The following is a 26,643-nucleotide window of genomic DNA, read 5'->3' as shown; positions in this document are numbered from 1 at the left end:
TGTACTTTGCATGCTGGGAAATGTAGTTTGTTACTAAGCAAATTCTGGATATATATATATATATATATATATATATATATATATATATATATATATATATATATATATATATATATATATATATATATATTAGTTTTTTAGAGTTTTACTCTTGACAGAAATTTTCGGGCTTTACTTTATCTTGTTTTATATTACATTTCACTAAAATAAGCACAACAAATGACAGTTTCCAAACTGCTTTGTATAAAACGGTGAAAAGGGAGACGTTCACTTGGTTACCACTGCACATAACTTTTATTTTTTCTCATATTAAAATTTTTTATCCATCTTTTTAACTTCCTTGAAATTATTATTGCTGCATTAAATAAGCTAATGGTTTAATGTAAAAACATCTTTTTATTAAATTTCTCTGGGGATGAGGATGTACTTGTTTGAATGGTGTCAAAGTGAGTCCTTCTTTCTGTGCCTTGTGACTTTTTTGTAACTTTAGTTATTTTCCTCTTCATGATAGATGACGTTACATAAAAATACCCAGAACACAATTTCTAGAAACTGTTTTGCAGCTAAGACACTGACATGTGTAACACTGAATGCACATAAATCATTCAATCTTATTTGACTCATTATTTATCAAACTCACTTTGAGTTTGATAACTCAAAGTGAGTACTCAAAGAGGAATGGAGTTTAGACTTCATACTGAACAAATTCTAAAACAAATTTAAAGAAGCAAAGAGTATCCTAGATTTTTCTCAGGTTTAAAATTAATTTTACTGCAGTCAAGACATTTTTTACTATTTAATTGAAATTCACAAGAATATGAGGAAAAAACAATAATAATTTTTAAATGATCAAGAATTTTGTTGTTAATCACCCCAAGGTCTATTTACTGATAATTTAATTGAGTAAAACAAATGCACAAACAAGCATAGATAACCCAAAGTTTCCAATACGTATTTTATTCTACAAACTATTATTAAAAGGATAATATCAAAACTTTTCTGCATAAGAAATTAAACTTCAACATATTGTCTAAAAGAAAGTAAAACCAAACCTTTATCTAAAGCTTGGTGGTCTTTCAGGGAGTTATAGAAAAGGTGGTTTAGCTGCCTATTTTTCTCCTACGATATCTACGCTGAGCGGTGGACAAGTATCATGGCAGAGCTCCAGTGAAGTGCCTTGTTTTGGGTCAGGCGTTTCCCCTCTTAGAACTAATTTCTCTCTTTGATCCAGCTTTATGAAATCTTCCCCAGCTTCTCAGCACCAACAGCAGTTCTGTCTGTCTGGAGGCAACGCAGAGAAAAGGTAGACTGCCAGTTCTGACTCAGGTCTTCTTGAGTATTAGAACCCCAGTACCTCACTGAAAGTCAAAGCTTCCAGGGAAGGAGTCATCAAAAGGTCTGATCAACCAATCTAAATAGATACATATTAGATTTTTGCTTTTTATTTTTCATCAACTAATGTTTAAAATTATCACCAAAATTTGTTCGGACTTGTTAATATCAAGCATTCAATGTTAATGGACTTTGATATGCATCGGTAAGTTTTCAGAAAAAGCTCTTTTTAAGCATGACATTTGTCAATGTCTAATAACACTGATATCTTGAAGACTCAAGGATTCCACTTGTCATATAAGAGGTTGCTCCAATTAAATCTAAAAATCCAGCAAGGCCATTGTGAAGACACTTGGAGGAACATATTTATTGTGAGTAACAGAACAAAGGCAAACTTCCCAATTTGAATGGCAAAAACACAAATTCTGATAAGTGAGCCTGTCTGCATCTCTGTGATCATTACACAGCAAACATGAATGAGAATCAATGGTCCAATTATGCCTTACACACTTGACAGGCTGTTGGATGGTGCCAAAATAAGGCTAAAATTATTAGCAATCCGAAAACGGTGGGAGGGAGGTACCTACACCACATTGATTTGTTATGCATTATATATCTTCTAAAGTTAGCCGAAAGATTTCTTTTTTTTTCCCCAAGTCCCTCGGTGGAAAGTCAGGGACTTTAAATCTTACAAAATTACTGCTTGAGACCAAACTCTTGTGTATATCAAGGTGAAATACTCAGATCAGGCTACTTTTTTTTTTTTTTTTTACAAAAAGTGGCAAAATTACTGCCAATTTGGACATTTATAGCAACAAAAAGAAACACAACAAAGATATTGACTTTGAAGATTACATATTGGATCACAGCGTGTCTCACAATCCAGTTCCACAAGCTGAATTAGCAGTCTATTCACGATGACTTAATAATATTTACTTTCTAGTCTGTGGTTAAACATGGGAATGTGCAGCGACTATTTTGCTGAGGCTGGAAACACAGCTATACACCAATAATCTTGTTAGAAGTTCAGAACTTATTCTCCTTTTTATGTCTTGCTAATAGTCCCCAGGATAGAAGCTTCATTCTTCAATGTAACAATGGGGCTTATTGTGATGGTGCCTTTGTTTTGGATCTACAAAGCAGGATGACAGCTCAGATCATTTCTGTCTTTTGTCTGGTGAAGTGAAATTCTTTCAAGTCACAAAGACGAGCATAATCTGATCCGCTAAAACGCAGAAACACATTTCTTAACACTTTTGATTCCCACGGAATCGAAAGTGCAGGCATTTTTGACTTTTTCAATTGCAGGAAGAACTTCCCCCTTCTCTTGAGTTTTATAAAATCTGCATCAGCATCTACTTTCAAGGGTCTGATTTAGTGAATCTGGTAACTCTTTTTATCTGTTTCTCTCTTCCTGCTTTCATCCGGAGGTCAGGTTCAGCTCATTGGATGGTGCGTTTGTGTGAAGGAGGAGAGGGGGGGGGGGTCCGACAACTGCCTCTATTCAGCATCACATGGAGAGCTTAAAGTTACACAACTATGCACACATAGGGAGAGGAAACTCTCTTTTCAAAATAAAAGCACAAGCATCAGAGCGTCTGTAAAAGTAAAAACTTTCACCCAGTGAAACCGAAACCCAGATTATGTAAAAATCTGATGATTTCAAAAGAATTGAACACTATATTAAGGGGAACAGCTTGTCCCAGATAAGTAACCATCTAAATTACAGCCAGTTTCTTACTGACTGACCCTTGCTATTATTCATTGCCATTCTTATTACATTTATGATTTTTTTCTAAATTACACTGTACACAGGAGGTAAAAATCTGTTTTATATATCTAAATCATTATTCCATTATATGTGCTGCACTTTGGCACAGATACCCTTGTTACGTTAGACCTGGGGTGTTTCTACATACATAGTATTATTTCCCAAACTTCCTCCACAATCCAAACCCATGCATGTTAGGTTGAACAAATTTTCCAGATTGTTTTTTTGGTCTAATTCTGAACAGCCATTCAGTCAGATAGCTTTACACCAAGGAAAGGACTCAATTGGAAGTAATGATTCTTTTTTTTCTCTCTCTCTTGAAGGAGTGTCCTATTTCTCCGTGAGATATTTTATCACTAACTGAACAGAGTGATGACAGACTGTCAACCTTACGATTTTTTTTAGAAAGTATCTTAGTGGAATTTTAGAAAGCAGCATTTCTCAAACATTTCAGCTATGAAGATTTTCATTCCGCCTGCTCAAGCTACTCTTGTGTATTTACAAAGTCCCAGCGATGTCAGGAGGGAGCAGACAAGAATGGAGTACTCTCCTATAGGTTCAAGACATTCTAACTGAAGAGTCGCAATGTAGTTAGAACAGACTGAATAGACTGTGAGTACATGTGACAAGAATGAATAAAGTGATCAAATTCCTTAGGAGATGGCTGAGCTGACTATGACCTTGGGAAAGCAGAATGGGTACAGCAGATGACATGCCTCTACAAATCATCAAGGTCTGAGAACCTGGACTCTGTGTAATTTGTATTCTTCATCTCTCCACTCTTGTTTCAGACACTAGAACCTTTACTTCCAAATTAAATGCTAAATTTACGTTATCTAGAAAGTAGAGTATGCAACTCTGACCTAAAGCCAGTCTTCTTTTTTTTTTGCTTTGCCCAGACAAGATGCTTCTGACACTATCTCTGGTTCATGAGTAGTTTAATACCATAGTTCTAGTCAAATTCCATTTTCTACCACACCTTTTCCTTTCACTTAACTTTCCATTATTATGCTTGAATTGTATGGTGGCATATCCTCCATTTGGATAGTGTTAACTGGACAACTGGACAGTCGTGATCAAAATGTAACATTTATTTATTTATTTATTTAGTAGCTTCTTTGTAATATTCTAATTTTAAGTAAGTTCTGATTCATTGAGATAATCCCGGAAATGGCTATTTTTTTTCATATCGTACTTTGCTTGATTCAAACCAAATTATTCTGAAAAGTCTAACAGGATGTTGTAGTACATCGCTTGTACTGTGACTCCTTTGCAAGTGAGTAAAGGGGCCGTGGTGACTGGAGAGCGGCAGGCTGCGGTCCGCATTCCACGGGAAGGGGTCTGTCCTGCCAAGCACAACCCAAACCATCAGGGGTCATCATCTCGTCTATTGTCTGGAAGAGGAAGAAAAACGCCTGCAACGCGCGCCGCTATGTAAAAGTCTAAAGAAGAAGCGATTTTTCCAAACTGAGAGAGTATTTACGGAATAAAACCAGGTATGGCTTTGCATTTAATCTGTGATCTGCAATGTGATAACATTTTATTTTTCTTATCTTTCTCGTTTACGGACTGCCATGTTATGTCCCGTGTTATGTGTAAATGTCGCAAACTGAAAACAAAGATGTGCTAATTCTAACAATGTGCCAGCGCTGAATGCAGACTGAGTCTGTGACAGGATGCAACAGTCCTGTCGATCCATCTTGGAGGTAATAAGCGACCAAATTGTAGCGAGCTATATTTACCTATAGGCAGGAGGAAGGGAGGAAGGACGTGGTGATCAAATAAACAAGAATCCACGCAGAGGAATGTTGTTTTGAGGGTGTTTCTGAATCAAATGTGTAGTAACACATGGTTTTGGATGTCCCATCAGTTGCTAAAATATGCAGTCTGAAAGGGGAAAATGTGTAAAAAAAAATAAAAATAAAAAAAATTTAAAAAAGGAAACTTAAACACTACATGATGTTTTATCTTAACACAGAATATGTGCCTGCAAACTAAAACTGGTCACTCCCTTTAAAAACACAGAGGGGAGGAGATGACTTAACCCTTTTATGCATAGTGGTCACTACAGTGGACAGCTATCTAAAAGCCATTTTCTTGTGCTTCCTGTGGATTTTTATGTTATAAATGCACACAGACCACTGAAGTGGACACTAATGCATCATAAAATATACCATCAACTACTGGCCATCAGCTGCAAATGCAAGAAATTATTTTTGTTAAATACAATATGGTCGACAGACAAAAAAGCATGAGAACTGACCCGGTCCCTCCTTCTACTGTAGACGACTCTTGCAAGTAAAAAAAATATTGTGACATGAGATAATCCCTAAGGAACAATACTACTGATGTATTTTTCAAATAACAACTTTGTATTTGGACAAATTTACAATTGATCACATAACAATAAAAAAAAATTAAAAAATTATTTTTACAAAAAAAAAATGTCCTACCTTTTTTTATGCCTTAAGAAAAAAAAATTTAAAAATGGAAAACAAATTCTGACACAAAGGATCATAATTCATGCATGAAAGGGTTAAAGAAGCCCCAGATGTTTTCTCTGGCATTTTTGAGCTCCACTTATTGTTTATATTCACTCCAAGGACTCCCTAGAAGTTTAAAAGACAGTTTTGATGTCAAATCTTCTTTCCTTAGTGTTGCATGTTCATGTAGACAAAACAAAATGGCTTGTTGAAAATACTGTAAACACCCCCTCTTATTTAGCTCAATCAAAATCTTTGACTTTCTTGAATTAGTTTAGCAGACAAACGAGGAAGAAATAACATTCAAGTGTAAAACAAATCCTTCAGCATATGCTTTAGAGGAAATAAAGCCGTAGATGGAGATGTTTCTGCGCATTCACAAGTGTTGATGCCGCCACAGTGGCAGTGGGCTGCTGTGTGGGCGCTGGAAGCAGAGGATCTGTGAGAAGGCATGTCTTGTGTGCAGTGAATCAGCCTGCTATTAGCAGTACACGTGGGAGCTCTGGCAGACAAGGTCGACAAATTAAAGGTGCCAATATCTACCTGAAGAGAAAATGCAAATGCAAGGTTTGATTGCTGACAGTTTGGTGCATTACAGGTTCAGTTCAGTAAATTAGAATATCATCAAAATGGACGTTTGTTTCAGTAGTTCAGTTCAAACAGATTCATTATATACAGAGTGATATATTTCAAGTGTCTATTTTGGTTTATTTAGATGTTTAAAATCCACAATTTAGTTTCTCAGAAAATGAAACTATTACATAAACCAGTTCAACATCTTATGACTTAGACAGTGATGTTGTAGGGGATTACCTGGCTTCAACACCCTTCACAGGGAGGCTAAGCCACAAAAGATAATAGCTAATGAGATATCCAAGTAGAGTAAGTGAAAGTTGAGAGGAAGGATAACACATGGTAAAAGAAAAAGTGCGCATGTGAAAGGGGTAACCTGCTGCTGACTTGACATTTGTCCAACAGATTGTCATTGCCACTTTACAATGACCATCTGTCAAGGTTAAGCAATAAATGTTTATTGCTAAAGAAGCTGGGTTTTGATAGAATGTGGGGTCCATTTATATTAATGGAAAGTTAAGTGGAAGGAAAACATTGCACAGGCAACTACCTTAATTTCCTTGTGAAGCAAAGTTAATTTAACCTTCCGGTGTGACTCACAAGGGATGGACTTTGGCTGCAATCAGTGCGTTAAGAGCAAACATTCACAGATGTATGCCGAACATGTGCTACAACTATGACGTTTCTTGTTTTAAACCACTTCTGAATAAGAGACACCAGAAATTATTTACCTCAACTATATCCACTCCTAAGGAGAAGGATATAAGGGACTAAAAGAGCAGACAAAATTTGAATAACAACCACCATACTATAAGGGTAACCAAAGACTTTACTGAATACTGTCAACCGAAGTGACCAAAATGCCGGCAGCCAAGAAAGACAACTTCTGACCTAATCCCCCCAGAGAAAATATGTAGCATTGCCAAGAGAAAGATTAGAGATTAGAAACACCAGACTCAACAATGCAGACAAGCTGAAGGCTGCCATTAAAGCAACCTCTGCCTCCTTAACACACCAGCGTTTAATATATTGACCTACATTGGTCCACATTTCTGCTTTTAAAAATCTTTTTATTTCTCTTTTTTTGTCTTTTCTTAGAAACAGAATTTTTAGTTTTTACAAGCTATGAGCTGTAAGTATGTAAATTAACTGATGTTGACTTATGCAAACAATATAACACAAAGTTTTTTTTGTTTTTGAATTAAATTACTGAAATAAATGAAGTCTTAATGATCCTCAAATTCATTGACCTTCACTTACAAATCTGAATTCTTGTGAAGAAAGTCATGTCATACAAAAAAGGGAACTTCTACAGTTAGGCTAACATGTTTCTCAAGTGCCAAGTTTCCTGTCCTGGGAAAGGACTTTCCTTCCTTTTGAAAAGTGTTGTGGAAAAAATTACTTTAACAAGAGTGTGGATGAGAAGAAAATAAGAAATTTATTAAAGGCTTGCAAGGTAAGAACTAAAGTCAAAGGAGTCTGTCAAGTCTGCTCTGACTAACAGTGAATTCTGGCTTCCTTTTATAGGTTCTGGTCAGTCGATAATATAACAGCAGGTTGTCACCGTCTCTGGGTATTTCCCAACAAAGAGAAGAGAAGCTTGATTGGATTTTAGGTGACTTCTAGGTAAACTTGAAGAGAAGACATGCAAGAATTTCAATGTGATTAATTACTAAGATATACAGTACAGAGGATGAGATGACAAGTGGCAGGATGCAGCTGTTTTCCATGAGTTGTCTATCCAGGAATAAGGATATTGATTGTTATGCACCAAGGATTCCGTGGAGCCCAACAGAGATGGTCTTGCCATTTGTCTATTGTTAATGAAAGGGAGTTGTTATTTGATTCATAAAAGGCAGCCTCACTTCTGGGTTGGGGAAGTAAAACTTAGATGGTCTCCAGGATCAAAGACATCCCCTCCTTATATGACACTGTAGAAGTCTATAGGAGAGCATCATGCTCTCAAACATGTGTTATAGGAGCGCATCTCATGATAAGATCATCCAGACACAATCTAAAGCACAAGAGGGGTGAGGAGCACATTATAAAATTTTCCATTACAAAAGTTCCCAAGCCAACCTTGGAAGTTCTGCTCAAAGTTCACACTCCAGCCTGCCTGACGTGTCTTAGTCATAACAGAACCAGAATCCATTTAGCACAACTCTCCAAACTGTTAAAATTCCCCTAAATTTCAGGCGTCAACTTGGGACTTTTGCTCCTCAGCTCCTAATCATTAGGGAAGTGTGATGAACTGAAAGTGAAAGAAGAAACAAGATCACAGAGCATAACTGCTTTTAGCCTGAACAGTGCAGGGAACATTCCATCCTTTTTTTGTGTCAGAGATGAACACAGCTCTTTGAAGGGTATTCAGAAGGCCTTTTGTGAACAGCCATTGTCTGCCTGCTTGCTGCCACGGTAACACTCTTCACAGTGGCAGCAGGACTAAAATGCTGCAGTCAGAATTGACAAATGTCTCACCAGAAAATGTGAGAAAATAATTCCAATTTTTACCTTAACACCACGCAGCGATTTAAAATCTGATGTCGCTTTTTTTTTTCTCCACAATTCCTCGCTTTTTTTCTTTCTGCCAAACACTTTCAGAAAAGCGACTCATCCAAGCAATATGCAAGCTGCTTGTTTCTGTAGTTAAATAGCAGTAACGGCTCTCAGGGAAGGCACTCTTACTGCAGGGTAAAAGAGAGCACTCCAGGATTGTTTTTGCATGACCTTTCATAGAGCGCTGGGTTTTTGTTTTTTTTTCATGTTTATAACTTAGTGCCACATCTGTATATGTGATGCATTCCAAGTGTGAAACCATCAGCAGAGCACATTCAACAACCCAATTTTAAAACCGACGCTCCTACAAAGTCTATGGTTTAAACATTTATATTGATGTTTTTAGGGAAAGAGATTCCCTTTTTTAGCTTGAATGTGACTGTGGGAATGCGCTTTTTCAGGAGCCCAGGCCGGAGTTTATGGCAGTTATTAAGAAGAAGGGGACTTTGCTTTCTGGCACAACTGGCCAGAAAAGTACATGTGTCCATCTGTGCCTGCACTAGATGTTTTTTTTGTTTGTTTTCTGTTTTCTGTTTCTGCACAGTTTTGTAAATGCATTAATTTTCAACGGGTGTGCCATATTCACATAAATGTTTAGCCTTGTTTGAACTGAATACCTTTGCAGAGAGTTTATTAGTTTTTCATCTTGTGAATCTCTATGCCACTAAAAGGTCACTGAATTTCCAGCAGCCAATGCTAAAGATGAAGCACAAATCCCAGTAAATAAAAATAGAATTAAAAGTTAGTTTTTTTTAGTTGTTTGATTTAAAATGTGAAGCAATATATAGATTTATTTTACGTTATAATCATCCAGAAGATTTTTGGTTTGACAGTTGTCCAAGAGATATTTCGTCAAAAGGAGGGTAAATCACAAAAGACCATTGCTAAAGAAGCTGACAGTGTAAATCATGCTGTATACAAGCATACTAATGGAAAGTTCAGTGGAAGAAAAAGGTGTGGTAAAAAATGAGACAAGTGACGCCACATCTAGCGATGTCAAAATTTACGAATGTTATGTCCATGTACTCTACAATATGTGGGATCAATGCTTGGCATCATGGTATATAAGTAATCAGCACATGGCACTACTGAGTGGTAAAGGAAGCCCACATTGTTTTAATGGTAGGCCTCAACTTCTCTGAATTCATGGGTCTGTAGTATCACATCTTCATCTTTATTACCACATTCCTTTCACTTAACTTCCTGTTAATATCTTTGGATAAAGCACTCTGAACATCCACCTTTTTTAGCAGAAACTGTTGTTTGTGTATGTTTTTCTGCCACATGTTTTCTTTCTGCTCAACTTTTCATATATCATATGACCTTTTGTGGACTTTTATGTCTCTGGAAGGGCAATGACTGTTTGCAGGCCAACTGTCAAGTCTTCTGTTCTGCATTATTTTGGCAAAACATAAGATAAGAGGAATGTGTTTAAAAAAAATAAGCAAAAATGAAATGTAGACGCTTAAAATATAACACTGTGTGAATAAATCTAGATATTGTATGCATTTTGAATTGCATAATAAAACAAAGCATTTTCATAATATCAAAATTCACTGTGGACCAATTGGAAATTTACATTTTTAGAAATCAACCTCATGCCCCTTTTGCATGGTCGACAGTAACATCTTCAGAAAGCACAGTTTATAAGCATTTCATTTAAGGTTGGCTTGTTTGTGGGGCTTTCCAGCCTTTTCATATAGCAGAAGAAGTTTAGTTTACAGCAAAGTTTTTCCTTCAGATGACTTATCCTTGAAGATGATGTTTGTGCTGTTGGGAATAACAGAGCAACCCCAATTCACAGCTCTTCTCAACAATCCTGAAGGTGTTCTACAGGCAGTCATGGGTTTCAGGATGCTTTGGGGCTCCATTCATCATGACCTTCCTGTTCCTGTTCACTGCCATTTCCTTCTTACTAACAGATAGTAAAACTTTAGGAAAAACTTCAGTTTAATTTCACCCTTTGTTTGCTTTGCCTGGTGTTCCGTTGAGTTGTTTATTTTAATCATACAAAAGAAGAATAACATGTCCTCATCTTTGTTAAAATGTTGAAAGGTTTGATTTCTCTCTTTCTTTCTCCTTTAGTTTATAAACTATCCCTGTTTTCTCATAGATTATTTAAAGTGACAGAAGTCTTGTTCCAAAGAGACCAAATTGTTGCGTGCCGCTTTCTTTTATAGATAAAAACACAAACTGTCTGAGTTGAGCTTACTGTGAGAGTAAGCTGGAATGTTTGGCAGAGCTTCTGATGACCGGACTGCTGACATATCTGTTGCTCTTCTACAAAGTGCAGACTTGCCGTTTCCCATTCTCTATTCCCTCCGATAAGGCTGTCTGTCAGTCTGCTTCCTCTAGTTTAGATAGATGTGACTGCACTGTATATATAGCAGCCATCATTCTTGGATATCAGTCACTGGCAGGCCCTATTAGCAGTCTAAAATAATCTGATTTTCATCCTCTTTTACTGACAAAACCTTTAATGCTTTTCATCGCTCTGCCCTGTAGGTCTACCAAGCACCATGTCAGGGATATCCGATGGGAAAAAGAAGTGGGCAGCAGTCAGGGATCGCCTGGGCTCCTCTCAGGACTCCGACACGCAGCAGGAGGCCAACTTGGAGAGCGCCGACCCCGAGCTGTGCATCAGACTGCTGCAGGTTCCCACCGTGGTAAACTACTCGGGCCTGAAGCGACGCCTGGAAGGCAGTGACCAGACATGGATGGTCCAGTTTCTGGAGCTGTGCGGGCTGGATCTGCTCCTGGAGGCCCTGGACCGGCTCTCGGGCCGCGGGTGCTCCCGCATCGCCGACGCCTTGCTGCAGCTCACGTGCGTCAGCTGCGTCCGAGCCGTAATGAACTCATCAGCAGGGATCCACTTCATCATAGAGAATGAGGGCTACATTAGAAAGCTCTCGCAAGGTGGGTTCAACAAGCTTTCTTGTTAACATGTCTTCATATTTCAGACGCCTCGTTCAGCACATACTCCACTTCATAGTTTTGTGTTAATTTAAAAAAAGAAAGTGAGGCACGGTTAATCACCCTTTTCCGATATTATGTAATATTTGTTGTGTTGGTCCTAACCCACAAAATGAAGGGATTTTCTGTGACTCATCATGCTGAGCTGAAGTTTCCTGTCATGCACTCACTGCCTTGCAAAAATGTTCAGACCCCTTGAACGCTTCCTCTTTTTGTCACGCTGAAACCATAAACTCCAATGTGTTTTACAGAGATTTCCCATGGTGCCATAAATCCTGATATTTATTTAGGATTTCTGAATCTTTATCGACAAAATAGCTGAAAAGATTTGTGTGCATTTTTACTGAACAACTTTAGACATTCTACTCTGGACTTTCTATGAAATAGCTAATGGTCGAGGAATGTCCTGTTTATCTCCATCCATCTTCCCTTCAACTTTAACTTTGTTATCCTGGCTGATGAAAAGTATCTGAACAGCATTGTGCTGCCATCACCATGTTTCACCATGGTAACCGTCTGTTCAGAGTACATATTATTTTGCATTTATTCTTCAACATTTTGTTTTGTTATGTGACCAGAGAAGATTCTTTCACACATCTGCCTCGGCCATCCACCTACACATGGCTTGAGCCAAACTGCACAAAGTACCTCTTCTGATTTTCTTTCAACAGTAACAGAGTTAGTCAGATTTATGGAGTAAATCATGAACAGCTGTATTTTGTCCCCTGAGCCATGAATCTCCCCAGCTCCTTCATAGTTACCATCTGGGTTTGCAGTTGTACCAATCTCTTTACATTTTCAGATGATAAATTAAACAGTCCATGAGATGTTCAAAGCTTTAGGTACTGCTTTCTATTTTGTTCCTGCTTTAAATCTATGTTTAAGCTATTTTCAATGTTCCTTGGTCTCCACAATGCTGTAATATTCTCTAGCAACCCTTTAAGGTCTTCACACAACAGCTGTCCCCCCCCCCGATAAGAAAATATTACACAAGTGGACCCAATTTTCTAATGAAATGACTTCTGGACGCACTTATAAATAAGTTTCTTATAAATAAGATCAAAAATGGGTTAGTATTTATTTTTTAATTTGCAAAGGAACAATTGTTCCCTTCCAGTATACTGAAGTTGGAAGACACTATACAGAGCAATGTTTCAGAACATCCTCAGAGCACTGTAAATATTGGATTTTCTTTGTTTTTATCTAAAGCAAAATGCCACATGGGTTGCAAAGTTCAGTTTGAGTAATCTCAAAGACAGCAAGACAAAGCATCCTGCTTGGACTTAAGACAATAATTAAAGTAAAGAGGCAGAAAAAAATATATATTTACCAAACCAAAAGTGTGAGAACTTAACATGACAATACAAATATTCTGCAGCCTTGGACACCTCGAACATCATGGTGAAGAAGCAGGTGTTTGAGCTCCTCGCCGCCCTAAGCATCTTCTCTGCAGAAGGTCACCGCCTGGCTCTGGATGCTCTGGATCATTACAAGGCAAGCAAAACAAATACATCTTCCACATGCTCACCTGCTTTGGAGCTCGCCCAAATTAACTGGTTTCTCACTCAACTCTGATTCTCCCTCCTGCAGGGCTTGAAGACACAGCAGTATCGCTTCAGCGTCATTATGAACGAGCTGCAGGGCACAGATAACATCCCATACATGGTCACACTCCTCAGTGTCATCAATGCACTCATCTTTAGCACAGATGACCTGAGACAGAGAGATAAAATCAGAAAGGAGTTCATTGGTAAGTCATTCAGTTTACAAACAAGGTGATCGCAATATTTGTCGGTGGACGCAGAAGGTCAGCAGCATTAGCTTTGTAACACATTTCTTTGTCACTGGGTGTCCGCTAAGAATAGGTCCAATGGCCTAATTCTCACACAAAACGCCTGGGAACTAAGTGTGTGCAACATTCTGTTTTCACAAGTTTAGCAGCACAGCTCGTGCCTGAGAAACTGCCATCAGTCTTGGATGGATCAAACTAATTTAAGAGTTTTATCATTTCTTTAAGATGAGGTGCCATCTGGAAATCTGAACCTTAAGAAACACACAGTGCTCCCCATAGAAGCAGCACCCAGAAATCAGTGTGGCAGACAAGGGAGCTGCAGCTAAACAAACATGTCAGCTCCCACCACATCAAAGCAATTAGCCACCTGGTTGACCCCTCCTACTATATGATTGCTCACCTGGGATCTCTGGACATCAATTCCGAACTAACAGCACTTAAGTGCTGAAGGATTGTTAAGATAACCTTAGAAAAAATCTAAGACGTGAATGTTGTGATAGTTTGAGCTTCTTTTTTTATTGTTTCTGGTTTTGCAGGCCTCCAGTTACTTGACATTCTGCCAAAATTAAGGTAAGCCTGCTGTGGCCGAGTCTTGTCCTCTTTCTCTCTATCTCTCTGTTAATAAAATTCATGCAGTTTCTTTTATCAAAGTGATTAACAGGCTGCATGTACCTGCAGGTCTGCCTTTAATGGTACTCGGAGAAATACTGGCATAGTAATTTGTAGGATAAATATGGAGGAAAAAAAGGTTAGCTGCAGAGGCTTTAGCAGTCAAGAAGGCTGTTTAAACACTTTCACCTCTGCCTCATTAAAACTTTAACTGATCCCCTGCAGAGGTATAGAAGATATGGAATATTATTAATTTTTTTTTTTTTTACAGGATACGTCTTGAAAATAATTTTATGAAATTGTATGTGTTATCAGAATGTATTTGCTGTCCTATTTTCTAAAAATTAGTCATATGTCTGAAATATTTTTTTATTTTTAAGTGAAAATCATAAATGTAAACCTTTAGCTAATCACATACACTCATAATGCAACAAGACCCTTTTTATACAGTTCTCTTTATGTGTTAATTTCTTTTAACATACCTGTCCTTACGGTAGTATTTGGTAAAATGAAGAATAATAAAGTTGAACCATGTTTTTATTGCGATATTTAAAATTTTAGCATTGGATTGGAGACAGAAATTTAGAGCTTGAATTAAACCGATTTCATTCTATTATATAATATTTGGTTTTCAGAGATCAAGAGGACGAAGACTTGATTATTCAATGTGAAGCTTTTGAGGAGGCAATGGCTGAAGATGAGGAGGAGCTGCTGCGAGTGTACGGAGGCATTGATATGAGTAATCACCAAGAAGTGTTCACTGCACTCTTCAACAAGGTGAGTCCAGCAAACAGTTGGCATTATTCAATTAAGTAAGTGAATAAATGCATGCTTCTGTTTCATTCAGGGCAGTGTAGACGAGGGGGCGACAAACCTCCGGCCACCTTTTTATTAACGCCCACACATCAAAATAATTTTTTAACTAGACAGTACCAGGCACGAAGTTTGTATGGTTCAAAAACTCTTCTGTACCTTCATGTTTCGAACAAGTGGATCCTTGTTTTTGTTTTTACCAGACAGCTGTCTCTCTATGACGCACAAATAGCTGAGATTATGTATTAAAGTACTGCTTGTAAACCCAATTATTAATCGAATATTGAACTCTTATTCTTAGAGACATTGCAGCTTTGAAGGACAAACTTCATATCAGTTTCTAATTAGTGCAGAACGGCAGACAGAAAACATGGAGATATGAAAAGAAAAAAATGATTTGGGAGCAAAATATCTATTTTTTTCCTTTTTTTTAAAAAAACTTAAAGACGAATAATCTTTTTCTAGGAAATAATCTGTCATGATTACATCAAAATATTCATTATGGAGATGTCATATTTTCAAACAAAACAAAATACAACTTTTTTGCAATGGGTACAAAAACACTTGGATTAATGGAACAAGAGCAATTGTGTCCTTTCCATATTTAGAGAAATAAAATGAAGGCATAGTTCACTTGAAAAAATAATAAAGCACATAATTTAACTGTAAATAATTATGTGGCAGTTGGTGTCGTCTTGTTATTAGAATACTAATTCTAATATGGGGTGGGAGGACATGCAAAAGAACTCAAACCTGCAAAAAAAAAAAAAAACTTTCTGCATTCCTTTATCATTAAGAATCACAGAGAAGTAGATGCAAAGTTACAGGTTTCAGATTTTATCCTGAGGATTTTTCTTCCATGCCTAACTCGTATGTGTGTGCAGGTGAGCAGCTCTCCAGCCTCCCTCCAGCTGCTCTCCATCCTGCAGTCCACACTATTGCTCGGGCCGAGCCGAACCGATATCTGGCTGGCTCTGGAGTCCATCACCAACAGAGCCATACTCCTCGCTCAGGATTGTGAGTCAGCACTGCAACAGCAACGCATTCACTAAAGACAACACTCAAAAGAGGCTAATAGCATGATTAGCGAGCATTTACCCAGGAAGGCTGATTTAAGTGCATCATTAAAGCGAGGCTGAAAGCTTTGTTGTTACGTGAGAAATGTTATTAAGTGTCGTTCATTGCCGTGTGCGTTTGTTCTCCAGCCCAGATGGAGTCCTGTGAGAAGATCATGCAGCGACTGATGTTCTTCAAGGGGAGGAGCTGCGAAGGCCATCATGAAATAGATGGGCTTGTGCTGAAGGTGGACAAGGCTGTGCAGACCGGTCTGGATCAGGAGGATGGAGACAAACAGGACACCAACACAGCATCCACTCAGAAGCCTCTGTGTGCCTCTCCTCCCCCACCTCCACCTCCACCTCCACCGCCACCACCACTACCTGGAGGGCTGGGTGGACCTCCTCCACCACCACCCCCTCCACTGCCTGGAATGCCTCCACCACCCCCACCACTACCATGTGGTCCGGGGATGCCTCCCCCTCCACCACCATTACCAGGAATGGGTGGTGCACCACCTCCACCTCCTTTACCTGGGATGCCCCCTCCTCCTCCTCCTCCACCGGGGATGATTGTGCCTCAGAGTAGCCAGATCCTGGGCTCCAGTACCCCATCAAAGCCAAGCAGATGTCCCACTCTGAAGATGAAAAAGCTCAACTGGCAGAAACTTCGCTCTGTCGCAGGCAAGTCGTCATTTCTTTCCCATACATCTTAAGATTAACTTGGACTTGGGTATTTAATGTCAATGTGAACATTTTCAAAAATAAACTCCTTCTAAATGCAATGGAACTGCAAGACTTGTTTATATGGCATTTGCAAGCTTAGAGGCTTCCTTCAAAGGGTTTTCCTTTGACACTAACCAACAACCTAAGGGTTGCTGCTGACATGCTGTACCCCTGTTCAGCTAAAAATATTCCCTGATGACTGCTGTCTCTTACTTGAATAATGCCACTGCCAAAAGGCAAAACATGTTGCCTGGGTGGTTCCCCACATTTCAGTTCTTTAAAGCATCCGTGGGATGTGGTGGACAAACGAGTTGGATGCAACGAGACCCCACTTCCCAGTGCAATGGACTTCAGACCTTTGCTGCCACAGGACACCATCAGAGGTCTAACGGAGTCTCTGCCTCAACTGGTCAGGGCTGTATTGACATCAGTAACAGAGATTACACACTGCTAGGCAGGGGGCATAAGGTTAGGCCTAATCAGTGTATCTTTGACTTGTTCCATCATGCCCAGAACCTCGGGGAAATCACCAAAACAATTTGAATTCCTTATTTTGACAAACTCCCAAACTCTTTGGTTTGGGAGATTCTTCCCTCTGGCTTTTCCTCCCCAGGTAAAATGCATTTGTCTTTGTACTTTCATGATTGCTTTGCAGTGCAATATAATGGAAACACATACTTTTTTTTTTTTTTACTTTATTCCAGACTTCACTGTTTTCACAGATAAAAATTCTGATAGTTTCCAAAAAGGCTTCTTAAGGATTTTGTGTGATTAAAATTATTGGAAATTCAATTGAAGATATAGACATTTGTTTCTGTTATTTGAGTCAAGTTTATTTGTATAGCACATTTCAAAATGCTTTGTACCATTAAAAACATAATACTGTAACAAATTATGAAACGAGCAGTAAATATTACATTTTGTAATGGAAACAGGTGGGTTATTAGACTTGATTTAAAGTAATTCAGCATCGTTGTAGTTTTCTGAGAGTTTGTTCCAGACTTGTGGTGCATAGAAACTGCACGTCACCCCAAGCTGATATCAGTGAAAGATTCATCAAAATAAATAGTTTCTTCTTTAATCATTATTTAATTTACAGAAAGGCTGCATTTTTGCTTACTAATGTTTGGATATAACATTAATCCTAATGATCCTAAATCAGGTTTCCTTTCTTTTTTTTTCCCCTCCATGAGCGCAGATGGTCAGTCCATGTGGGCGTCGGTTCAGAAAGAACCGCCTCCTCATGAGCCAGACTACGGCAGCATCGAGGAGCTCTTCTGTCTGCCAGTCACCGAGCCCAAAGACAAGGGAGCAGCTGCTCCTGTGAAGAAGGAGCCCAAAGAGGTGAACACTTCAGAAACATTATTTCAGACAAAACGCATGTGTGCTTTTGTCAGCATTGATGATAACACATTGATCTTTGTTTCTTCTATGTGTTCTATAGATAACATTCATTGATCCAAAGAAAAACTTGAATATGAACATATTCCTGAAGCAGTTTAAATGGTAAGATTTTACTCTCCATCGTCTTAAAAACATATTGTGCATCATGCTATATTTCTATAAGTGTCTTTTTTTGTTGTTTTTTTGTATGCTCAGCACAAATGAGGAGTTTGTAGCCATGATCCAGAACGGAGACCGAAGCAGGTTTGATGTAGAGGCGCTAAAACAGCTTATGAAGCTCCTACCAGAGAAGCATGAGGTTTGTTGCAATCTTTACTCAAATAGTCTTGGCACACCTGTCTGCTAACTCATTACCTATTTTTGAAGTTTTATTGCTTATGTATTTTTGGCGTAGATTGAGAATTTGAAGTCCTTCCAAGGAGAAAAAGACAAGCTGGCGAATGTTGATCGCTTTTACACCTCTCTACTGAATATACCATGGTAAATTTCAGCTTTATTTCTAGCTTTATTGCATATTTTTAGTTTGCCTCAGCTCAATTTCAAACATTCTATATGGTGGTATATGTGCACATCTTAATGTCGTCAATAAATAAACAATTTTTGTAATTTTTTTTCCTTTTTCGCCAACATGCAACTACATTTTACACTGCTCAATGATATATTGTGTGTGTTTTTTGAGGAAGGGGTTATGTAGAAGATTAACATGTAAATAGCAATAAGACTTGCTGCATAGCTGTGGCCCTACTTCCTTTTGAAATTATGGGAAAGGCAAAATATAAGAAATACTTTTGCTTTTGTAATATTTTAATTTGTCTATAATTTTGCCCTAGTCAAAAATAAAATTTCCTTCTGTGTTGGTGGGTAAAATTTTAATCATTCTTGAATTGCAGTTCAGGGCTGCAAAACAATAAGTTGGCAAATGGCCCCCAGAAAACTCTTTGCACACCAAGGCTGTACACCATATCTCATTAAAATAATTTTTTTTAATTGCACTTATGTAATCAAATTGTCAGAGACTAAATTTATTGTTTTTATCAGCTGCAAGATAGAATTAATATACTGATGTACAGGAGTTTCCCTGTTTGAATTCAGTTGCTGAAATGGATGAATGTTTTGGTCATTTCAATGATTGTGATGCACCTCTACTTTACAAATTTTTCTATCCATGTCCTCAGTTATCAGCTCAGAATTGAATGCATGTTGCTGTGTGAGGAGACGGCATCACTGCTGGAGATACTCAGGCCTAAAGTGAAGCTTGTCGAGGAGGCCTGCCAGTGTAGGAAACTGCACGTCAGTTGAAATGCGCCCTAAATGCTTCAACTGTATGTAACACTTTTTTTTTTTTTCCAGCTCTCCAGATGAGCACATTGCTGCCCAGTTTCTGCAGACTCATCCTCGATGTTGGAAATTTTCTCAACTATGTAACAACCCCCTACACTCTTATGCATTTACTTGAGGTGGTATTTAGTCATCTTGTGCATTTTTAATTGCCAATCTACTTTCAGGGAAGTCACACAGGAAACGCTGAGGGGTTTAAGATCAGCTCTCTGCTCAAGTTAACAGAGACGAAGGCCAACAAGAGCCGTATCACGCTGCTTCATCACATCCTGGAGGTATACAGACAGGCCAACAGCTGTCCAGACTTATTTCCCTCTCAATCAGTCATGAATATGTTTAATTACCCACTTTGTGTCTTGTTTTCCAAAGGAAGCAGAGGCAAACCACCAGGAGCTGTTGGCTCTGCCGGATGACATAGAGATATGTCAGAAAGCAGCAGGGTACAGAGATATTTACTCATTATCATGACTTTTTCTTTTGGTGCTTGTAGTTATATTCATTTTAATGATGATTGGGAACAAGATAGTTGAGACCACAGCAGAGGACTGCAGAAGACTGATCCAGGGCAGCAGTGCATAATACAGTGTTTACAGAAAATGCATTGTGATACAGTTAAAGTCCTCAGCTTGACTTTTAGTTCTTGAAATTAAATTTTGAGACTATTTCTTTTGTGACGAGGAATAAGGTAAGATCAGAGATCATAAAACTCAGTGGAAAAATGTAGGCTTTGTTTACATACATAAAACCGCTGTCTTTAAACTGTCAGTACTTTTGGATGTCGATTGGGAAAAGGTCCCACGTTTATTAAGCACTGCATCCGCTGTAGTTGCCATTCCAGGGCACTATATGGCTCTGTGACTTTTTGTTTTGTTATCGCAATTCTTCTTACCCTTACAAGTCCATCCAGTATCTAAAGTGCAAAGTGGCTCAGACACTGAGCAAAATTTGTATAAGCTAATTATTGTGGCTTAACATGTAGAGGGATAAATTGGTGAGAGTGGTTACTGATTATCACCATTTGTAGATTTACAGATGTTTAATAGTGATGGAACCCACAGAAAAAGTGCTCACTCCATCTTTTTTTCTGTCTTGAAATTGATTGGTCACACATCAATTTGATGAATGCTTTGTAAAATTAGCAATTGTTTAACTATGACGGTCATCTGTCATAATTAAGAAGTAGTCTGTCAGACATTGCAAACCTAAATGGTTCATCTATATATAGTATGTACTTCCTGTGTGTGTTTTTTATTTGTTTAAAAACTGGTTTATCTGCCTTTGGATAAAAATTGAAAACACAACACAGAATGTATTTTTTAACTTCAATATTTAGAGTTTTTTGTGGCTCTATTGTACAGATGTTTTCATGTCAATTTACTCTTGATTCCCAGATCTGTTAGAGATGTGTAACAAAGGGCTTTCTGGCTTCTTCCTAGGGCCAATGTGGAGTCCATGCAGTCAGAAACTGGTGCTTTGCTCAAACAGCTCAATGACTCTGCCAAGAAAGTGTCAAACTCTGTGGATGAGGTGAAGGAGCAATATACAAAAATACTTGAGGTAAGAGGACACTCTGAAGGAAAAAATGGTTGCTTCTTTTATGTTTTCTTTTCCTGCAGTTGGATCACATCCTAAGAGGTGGCCTTGCTTTTAACTGCAGGAAAACCTAAAGGCGTGCCAAAGTTTAAATGAAAGATTCACAGAGATCGAGAAGAAGAGGAGTGACCTGGCTGTCTACTTGTGTGAAGATGCGAGTCAGCTGTCGCTCGAGGAGCTCTTCGGAACCATCAGAACTTTCAGAGAACTTTTTGTCAAGGCACTAAAGGTGAAGGAAAATATGTCAATGCTAATTATCTCAAATAATATCAGACTTACTTTAAAACCACTTTTTTGTGTGGCGTCTGTACGACACTCCACAGCTGAGGCTGACTTGCATGTGTGGGAGTTCAGTTAGGAATATATGTATCAGTTGACTCAAGGTTGAATGAAGGCTGTTATTGTTTCCACCTAAATGATTCAAAGACAAATTGCGGTGTATATTTGGTACTCGTCAGTGATGGTGACACTCTTTGTTTCCTGATGAAAGGAGAACAAAATGAGGAAAGAACAAGCTGCCAAGGCTGAGAAGAGAAAGAAGCAGCTGGCAGAAGAAGAATCCAAGAGACGGAAGGGAGAGAATGGAAAAATAAGTAAGTTTTGCTCTGGAAATCTAAAATGCTGATTTAAAAATATAGATTTTTTTAAATCGAGATGGAGAAAATTTCCAGGGCAAAAGAATAACTTTCAGTCACCTACTTCAGCTTTTATGATTTTGTTTCTTTTAGTTTGGCGAATAAACACTTATGAAAATCACTGCTCCTCATCAGTTGGGTTTACACAACCTGTGTAGAAACTGACAGGTCAGCTTTGCAGCATTGGGCCTTTTAATTCACCATTCAGTTGCTGCACATCAACTTTTTGGCTAAATTGAGCTCCTGACCATTTTATGACATTAATTTACTTTTCCTGACAAGAAGGTTGACTGCTTTTTATTCAAAGGCAAGCTGCATTCTCAGCAAAACAAAGAATTTCTTCAGCAAACTTACTTTTGACTAATTGGAATGAGAAAATTGCCTAAAGTTTAATCATTTTCCCCTTTGCATTTATCAAAGAGGTAATGAGCACCATGAGCCCACTTAATGTGCAACCCAAATCCTTGGTAAATGTAGTTTTGAGTTTCTGCCCTGGCGCTTTGAAATCTTCCCAGAAATTCAACATAAAGGCATACTGTAAATATTTACTCAGCGAGTGGTTCCTTATACTTCTGATGTCCAAATAACCACAAAAATGTATGTTTATGTTTTATGCAACACCAGTGCTACAACGTAAATTTGTCCTATGAGCAGTAATTCTATATTTCTCACCAGAAGTTGTACCCAAGTGTTTCTAATATTTTCATCATTTTAATGACCTTATTTGTTGCAGTAAAGAAAGGCATTATGCCGCAAAACGATGGCTGCATCATCGACCACCTCTTGGCAGACATCAGGAAAGGTTTCAGCCTGAGAAAGACCCGGCCAAGGTGCGATTCGGAAAGCCTCTCCTCTAGTGAAATGCGTAGAGATACATGCCCACCTGGTAAGGACAAGAGATGGTGGTCTCCATCCTCAGCTCCTTGCTCCATCCCTGAATGCATTAACCACCAACCTGTCTTATAAGATTATATGTGCTTCTCTGCCCTGCCTCCTCCTGCATTTAGCTAAGCTAGTGTTGTTGCAACTGCTTTGTGAAGCTACTATAGAGTTTCTTTGCTTGATGAGCTCTTTGTCATGCCTGCTGTGTGCGTTTGCTTATTGTGATTTGCCAGTGAAGGACAGTAATTCAGCTAATATGTGCCGCTCAGGAGTTTACATGCTCTCATTGACATGGCTGTCTTTTCTTTCTGGCTTTAGAGGAAATATTTGAACTGATCTTTATTTGAAATGGTTATACAGCAAACAGTTTAAATGAATTTACAAGAAAAAGTATGCTGTGTCTAAAAGTAATATTCATGTTAAAAAAAACAAATCAGCTCTGCCAATTCTGCTGACTGATCATTAATATGCTTAAAGGTGATTAGGAATGGTTATAAAAATATTAGTAGGCACAAAAACATAGATTTTGTCTTTATAATTTTGCTTCTGTTAAAATACTTTGGCTTTTCTTTAATCCTGACATTATACTGTCTTCCTTTAAAAATTATCGGTGGGATAGTTTTTAGTCATTCCTTCCCTGAAAAAATTTTTCAAATCAGTCATTAAAAGTTAAAACCTATTGAAACTCGCGCTTCGTGGATGCAGACTTCTGACCGGCACAGTGTATCTCCATCAGTACAACCTGCATCTCTCCTTCAGGTTCAAGTGTGAAGTCTGCAGACGAAGGAGCCGCCCCCTCCACTCCCTCCAAACCTCACTCAGAGGATCACCAGCGCCTCGAAGGCGAAGTGAACGGCTTCATAAGCCCATCAGAAGACACTGCACAAGCTCCACAGCTGAGTGCAGCCCAAGATGGGACAGCAGTGCCTCCCAATCCAACCCCTGGACAGCCATCCACGACGACGCATATTCCTCTGGAAAGGCCGGCATCGCTACAGGATGTTAAAGGCCAAGAGAAACCCACTGCCTCTGTACTGGACACACCACCACCTGAGGCTGAAGTTCAACCAGGTCTGCATACAAACAGCTTTTCTTTAGATTCAACGGAGACTAGCGTCCTCAGTCCATCATCCCTGTCAGATTCAGACCTGCTTGAAGCCGTGCTGGACAACGCATCGAGCCTGGTGCATGACGTCTCAGACGAGTCGGGCATTAGCAAAAGCCTCGATAACCAAGAAGGTTCATCTGTTACAGACACTAATGGGAAATGTGGTGAACTTCCCAAAGGAGATCACAAAACAAGCCATTTACCAAAAGCAAGGGGAGAAGATGAAGGTGAAGAGAAGGAATATGTAACTGTGAGGACATGCGGGGAGAATGAAGTTTGGAGTAAGAAACTCTCAGAACCTGAAGCAAGTGTAGTTGCACTCGATGAGGGCATCAGCGGGTGCGACGTCCCAGATGGGCAGGAACCGGAAGATGTGCCGTCGGTCTCTGAGGAAGTGTCCACCTCTGTTGCACCTGAACCAAAGAAACAGCTGAAGCTCTTTAAGCGAAGCAAAAAAAGGAGTAGTCAAGGTAAACCATTCATTCATTACAATAAAGGTCACACTTTGAAAGCTAGCTTCTCAAGATTTCTTAAAAGGGAAGCTATCTTTTCTGTTGCGTTTGTCAGTTTACTTTTTATGTTATCTCTTGGTGAATTTATATGAGCAGTTTTGCATGAACTCATTCATTTTTACGGTACAAATGCAAATATTAAATACTGAATGGATTTAACTCTCTGGTCAGTTTGTTTTGAATCTTCTGTTTTCCGTTTGACTCTCTGAAACACAAGGTAACAGTGGGAAAAGTGGGAAACGACACACTAAACATAAATCAGGCTGTGTGTTGCAGTGAGGTAGGTCAAATCGACCCGGTGCCAGACTGTAATCAGGATTATCCTAACGAACTCAATCATCGTCAGAGCTCTGTGCCAATAACACGTCATCTGTCGGTCTAACTGGAATCAGGATATTTTTCATCTGTCTGTGTCGTCTGACCCTTCTTAATGCTTGCTCTCCCTTAACACTCTTCAGACTCAGTGTTTGGTCATGCTGAAATCTTTCCTTTCCTAATGCCAATCAAAGCTGGTGGAAGCAAAAACCTGCCGCCACACTACCATGCGCAGCAATTAATCCAGTACTGATCTCGGTCGGACTTGCAGTGTGAAAGTCGCTGTGGTGTCATTGTTGACTTTCCCCATGAAATCTCACTTTTGTGTCCTCTGTCCATATTTAACTGTCCATTCTCTGGAACTACAAGTGGGACTGTCTACCAACAGTCTCCATAAGCTTTCTGTAAACTTGGCTCTGTGCTTTTAACTCAATGAAAACAAATGTTAATGCATTCAAATGTTTCATCACTTAAATGTGTATTTTTTATTTATTTAGATGCATCTTAATCTGTACATTTATATATTTTTAAATATATTAAAGTGTTTCTGGAAAAATGTATCTCTCCTGTATTCATTTCAATATTTGTTTCCCTACAGGTGATTCCAGAAAAAGGAAATCGAGAGGAAAAGGAAAGTGTTAATTTCCTGCTAGATTTATAAGCTGAAGAAAAGATTTTATGATCTAAAATGAGAATATTTACTGCAAGAACTCTCTGAAGATGTTGAAGGTGTCATCAGTCGTCTACAGAATCTCCCCTTGACCAAGAAGTAAAACATCCAGGTCTGATTTTTCACAGCATGGGTGTTGGTGTCACTTTATGTAAATTAGAGTTTGTTGTTTATATGAATGCAGAGCAGTCCTAAGATATATAAATATGAATGTGCTTTATATGTTTGTATATTTTGTAATAATTAGTTAAATGTGTTTTGCTATGAGTTGTGGTTACCCTGCAGCACCTTTTGAGAAGATCTTGTTGGTGCAAGATGTCTAATTTATCAAAACAAAAAAACAGCCTTTGTCTCAATTTATTTATATATTCTAGCAATCTCTAAAATAAATAAATGTAACTTTTAATGTTGAATATATTTTAATAAAATTTACTGTATTTTTTTTTCTCAAAGTGTTTTCCCCCAGCCCTTTCTGTTTTTTTGTTTTTTTTGCTGGGTGCTTCATAACAATAAAATTTGCCATGATATACATTGCTGGCCACATTTATTGACAGTTGATGAAAACAAGTAAAACATCTCCAAATAATTTCATCTTATAACATGATCTCACCTTAAACAACTGTGCAGTTTTGTATGTACTTTCTTTTTGAACATCTATCTGTTGACATACACTGTTCAGTGCAGAGGGTAGTGCTGGTGGCTATTTCCATTGCTCACAGAGCCACAGCCATGCATTAGCACACTTAGTCCAAAGAGCAATATACATACCAATTAACAGTCGCTTTAGGAGCAAGCTGGGTTCCCTTTAGAGAATTCCTACAAGAACAGAAAAAAACTCAAAATTCCAATCAGAAAGACACCATCCTGGGATTCACTCCCATGAATCAATATTTCATTGTGTAGTCCCAAAACAGAACAAACAATTAAAAGTTATTGAACACAATATAATCATGAAAAATGAAAACTATATGTTGCACAGACTGTCCAATATACAGCTTGAGTGCCTCAATGAGTGAATCAGGAGGTCACAAAAACAAACTTTAAGACCATCTAAAGCAATGCAGGGCTTACTTGCTTCAGTTAAGGCTATTGTTCTGGGCAAAATTGTATCCATAGCAAATTTCCAAGGTCAGAACCGGTTCTGAGTTAAGAACACAAAGACAATTTAAGAATTACAAAAAAAAAAAAAAGCTTATCCCCCAAGACTTTTGTAAAAACAATCAATCAGTTGAAAAGATGAAAGGTTGACTTTTTAGAAGGTGTCCTTTAAAATCTGCTGGAAAAACTGACAGCATTACAGAAAAAAGAACATCATGCAGAGGATCAAGCCTGATGGTGGTGGTGGGCTGATATGATACTGTTGTGATCCATTACCTGAACCATGCCTTGATTTATGGAACCATGGCTTCTGCTTTTTGGTACTAATTCTTCAAGGAAAATACCTGAACATCACTTCATAACCTTTATCATAACTTTAGTAATTAATGTCACTCTTTTTTGCTA

General features: G+C 38.4%; 1 protein-coding gene across 8 annotated transcripts; it reads left to right on the top strand.

Moving 5' to 3' along the window:
- The first annotated feature begins 4,375 nt into the window (after nt 1-4,375).
- Nucleotides 4,376-25,669, top strand: LOC114134357 (inverted formin 2). 8 transcript variants are annotated; one of them, XM_028000904.1, is made up of 23 exons: nt 4,381-4,599; nt 11,221-11,631; nt 13,067-13,182; nt 13,279-13,438; nt 14,017-14,050; nt 14,725-14,866; nt 15,787-15,919; nt 16,108-16,641; nt 17,882-18,027; nt 18,128-18,189; nt 18,283-18,385; nt 18,482-18,567; nt 19,263-19,363; nt 19,438-19,508; nt 19,593-19,700; nt 19,795-19,865; nt 20,862-20,982; nt 21,083-21,247; nt 21,509-21,611; nt 22,387-22,539; nt 23,295-24,113; nt 24,373-24,435; nt 25,069-25,669. In XM_028000904.1, exons 2-22 carry the CDS (start codon nt 11,235-11,237, stop codon nt 24,432-24,434), a joined length of 3,687 nt encoding a protein of 1,228 aa, XP_027856705.1. In that variant the 5' UTR covers nt 4,381-4,599; nt 11,221-11,234; the 3' UTR covers nt 24,435; nt 25,069-25,669. The 8 variants fall into 8 exon arrangements, 7 of the variants coding, with proteins under 7 accessions (XP_027856710.1, XP_027856709.1, XP_027856708.1 ...); XR_003593374.1 differs by having other exon boundaries at nt 23,295-24,435; XM_028000903.1 differs by having other exon boundaries at nt 16,108-16,497; nt 16,534-16,641; nt 23,295-25,669.
- Nucleotides 25,670-26,643: the final 974 nt, after the last annotated feature.

Source organism: Xiphophorus couchianus, chromosome 19, assembly GCF_001444195.1.
Source record: "Xiphophorus couchianus chromosome 19, X_couchianus-1.0, whole genome shotgun sequence".
NCBI classification, from domain to species: domain Eukaryota; kingdom Metazoa; phylum Chordata; class Actinopteri; order Cyprinodontiformes; family Poeciliidae; genus Xiphophorus; species Xiphophorus couchianus.
Note: the sequence above shows the minus strand (reverse complement) of the source record. Positions and strands in the feature narration are given on the sequence as shown.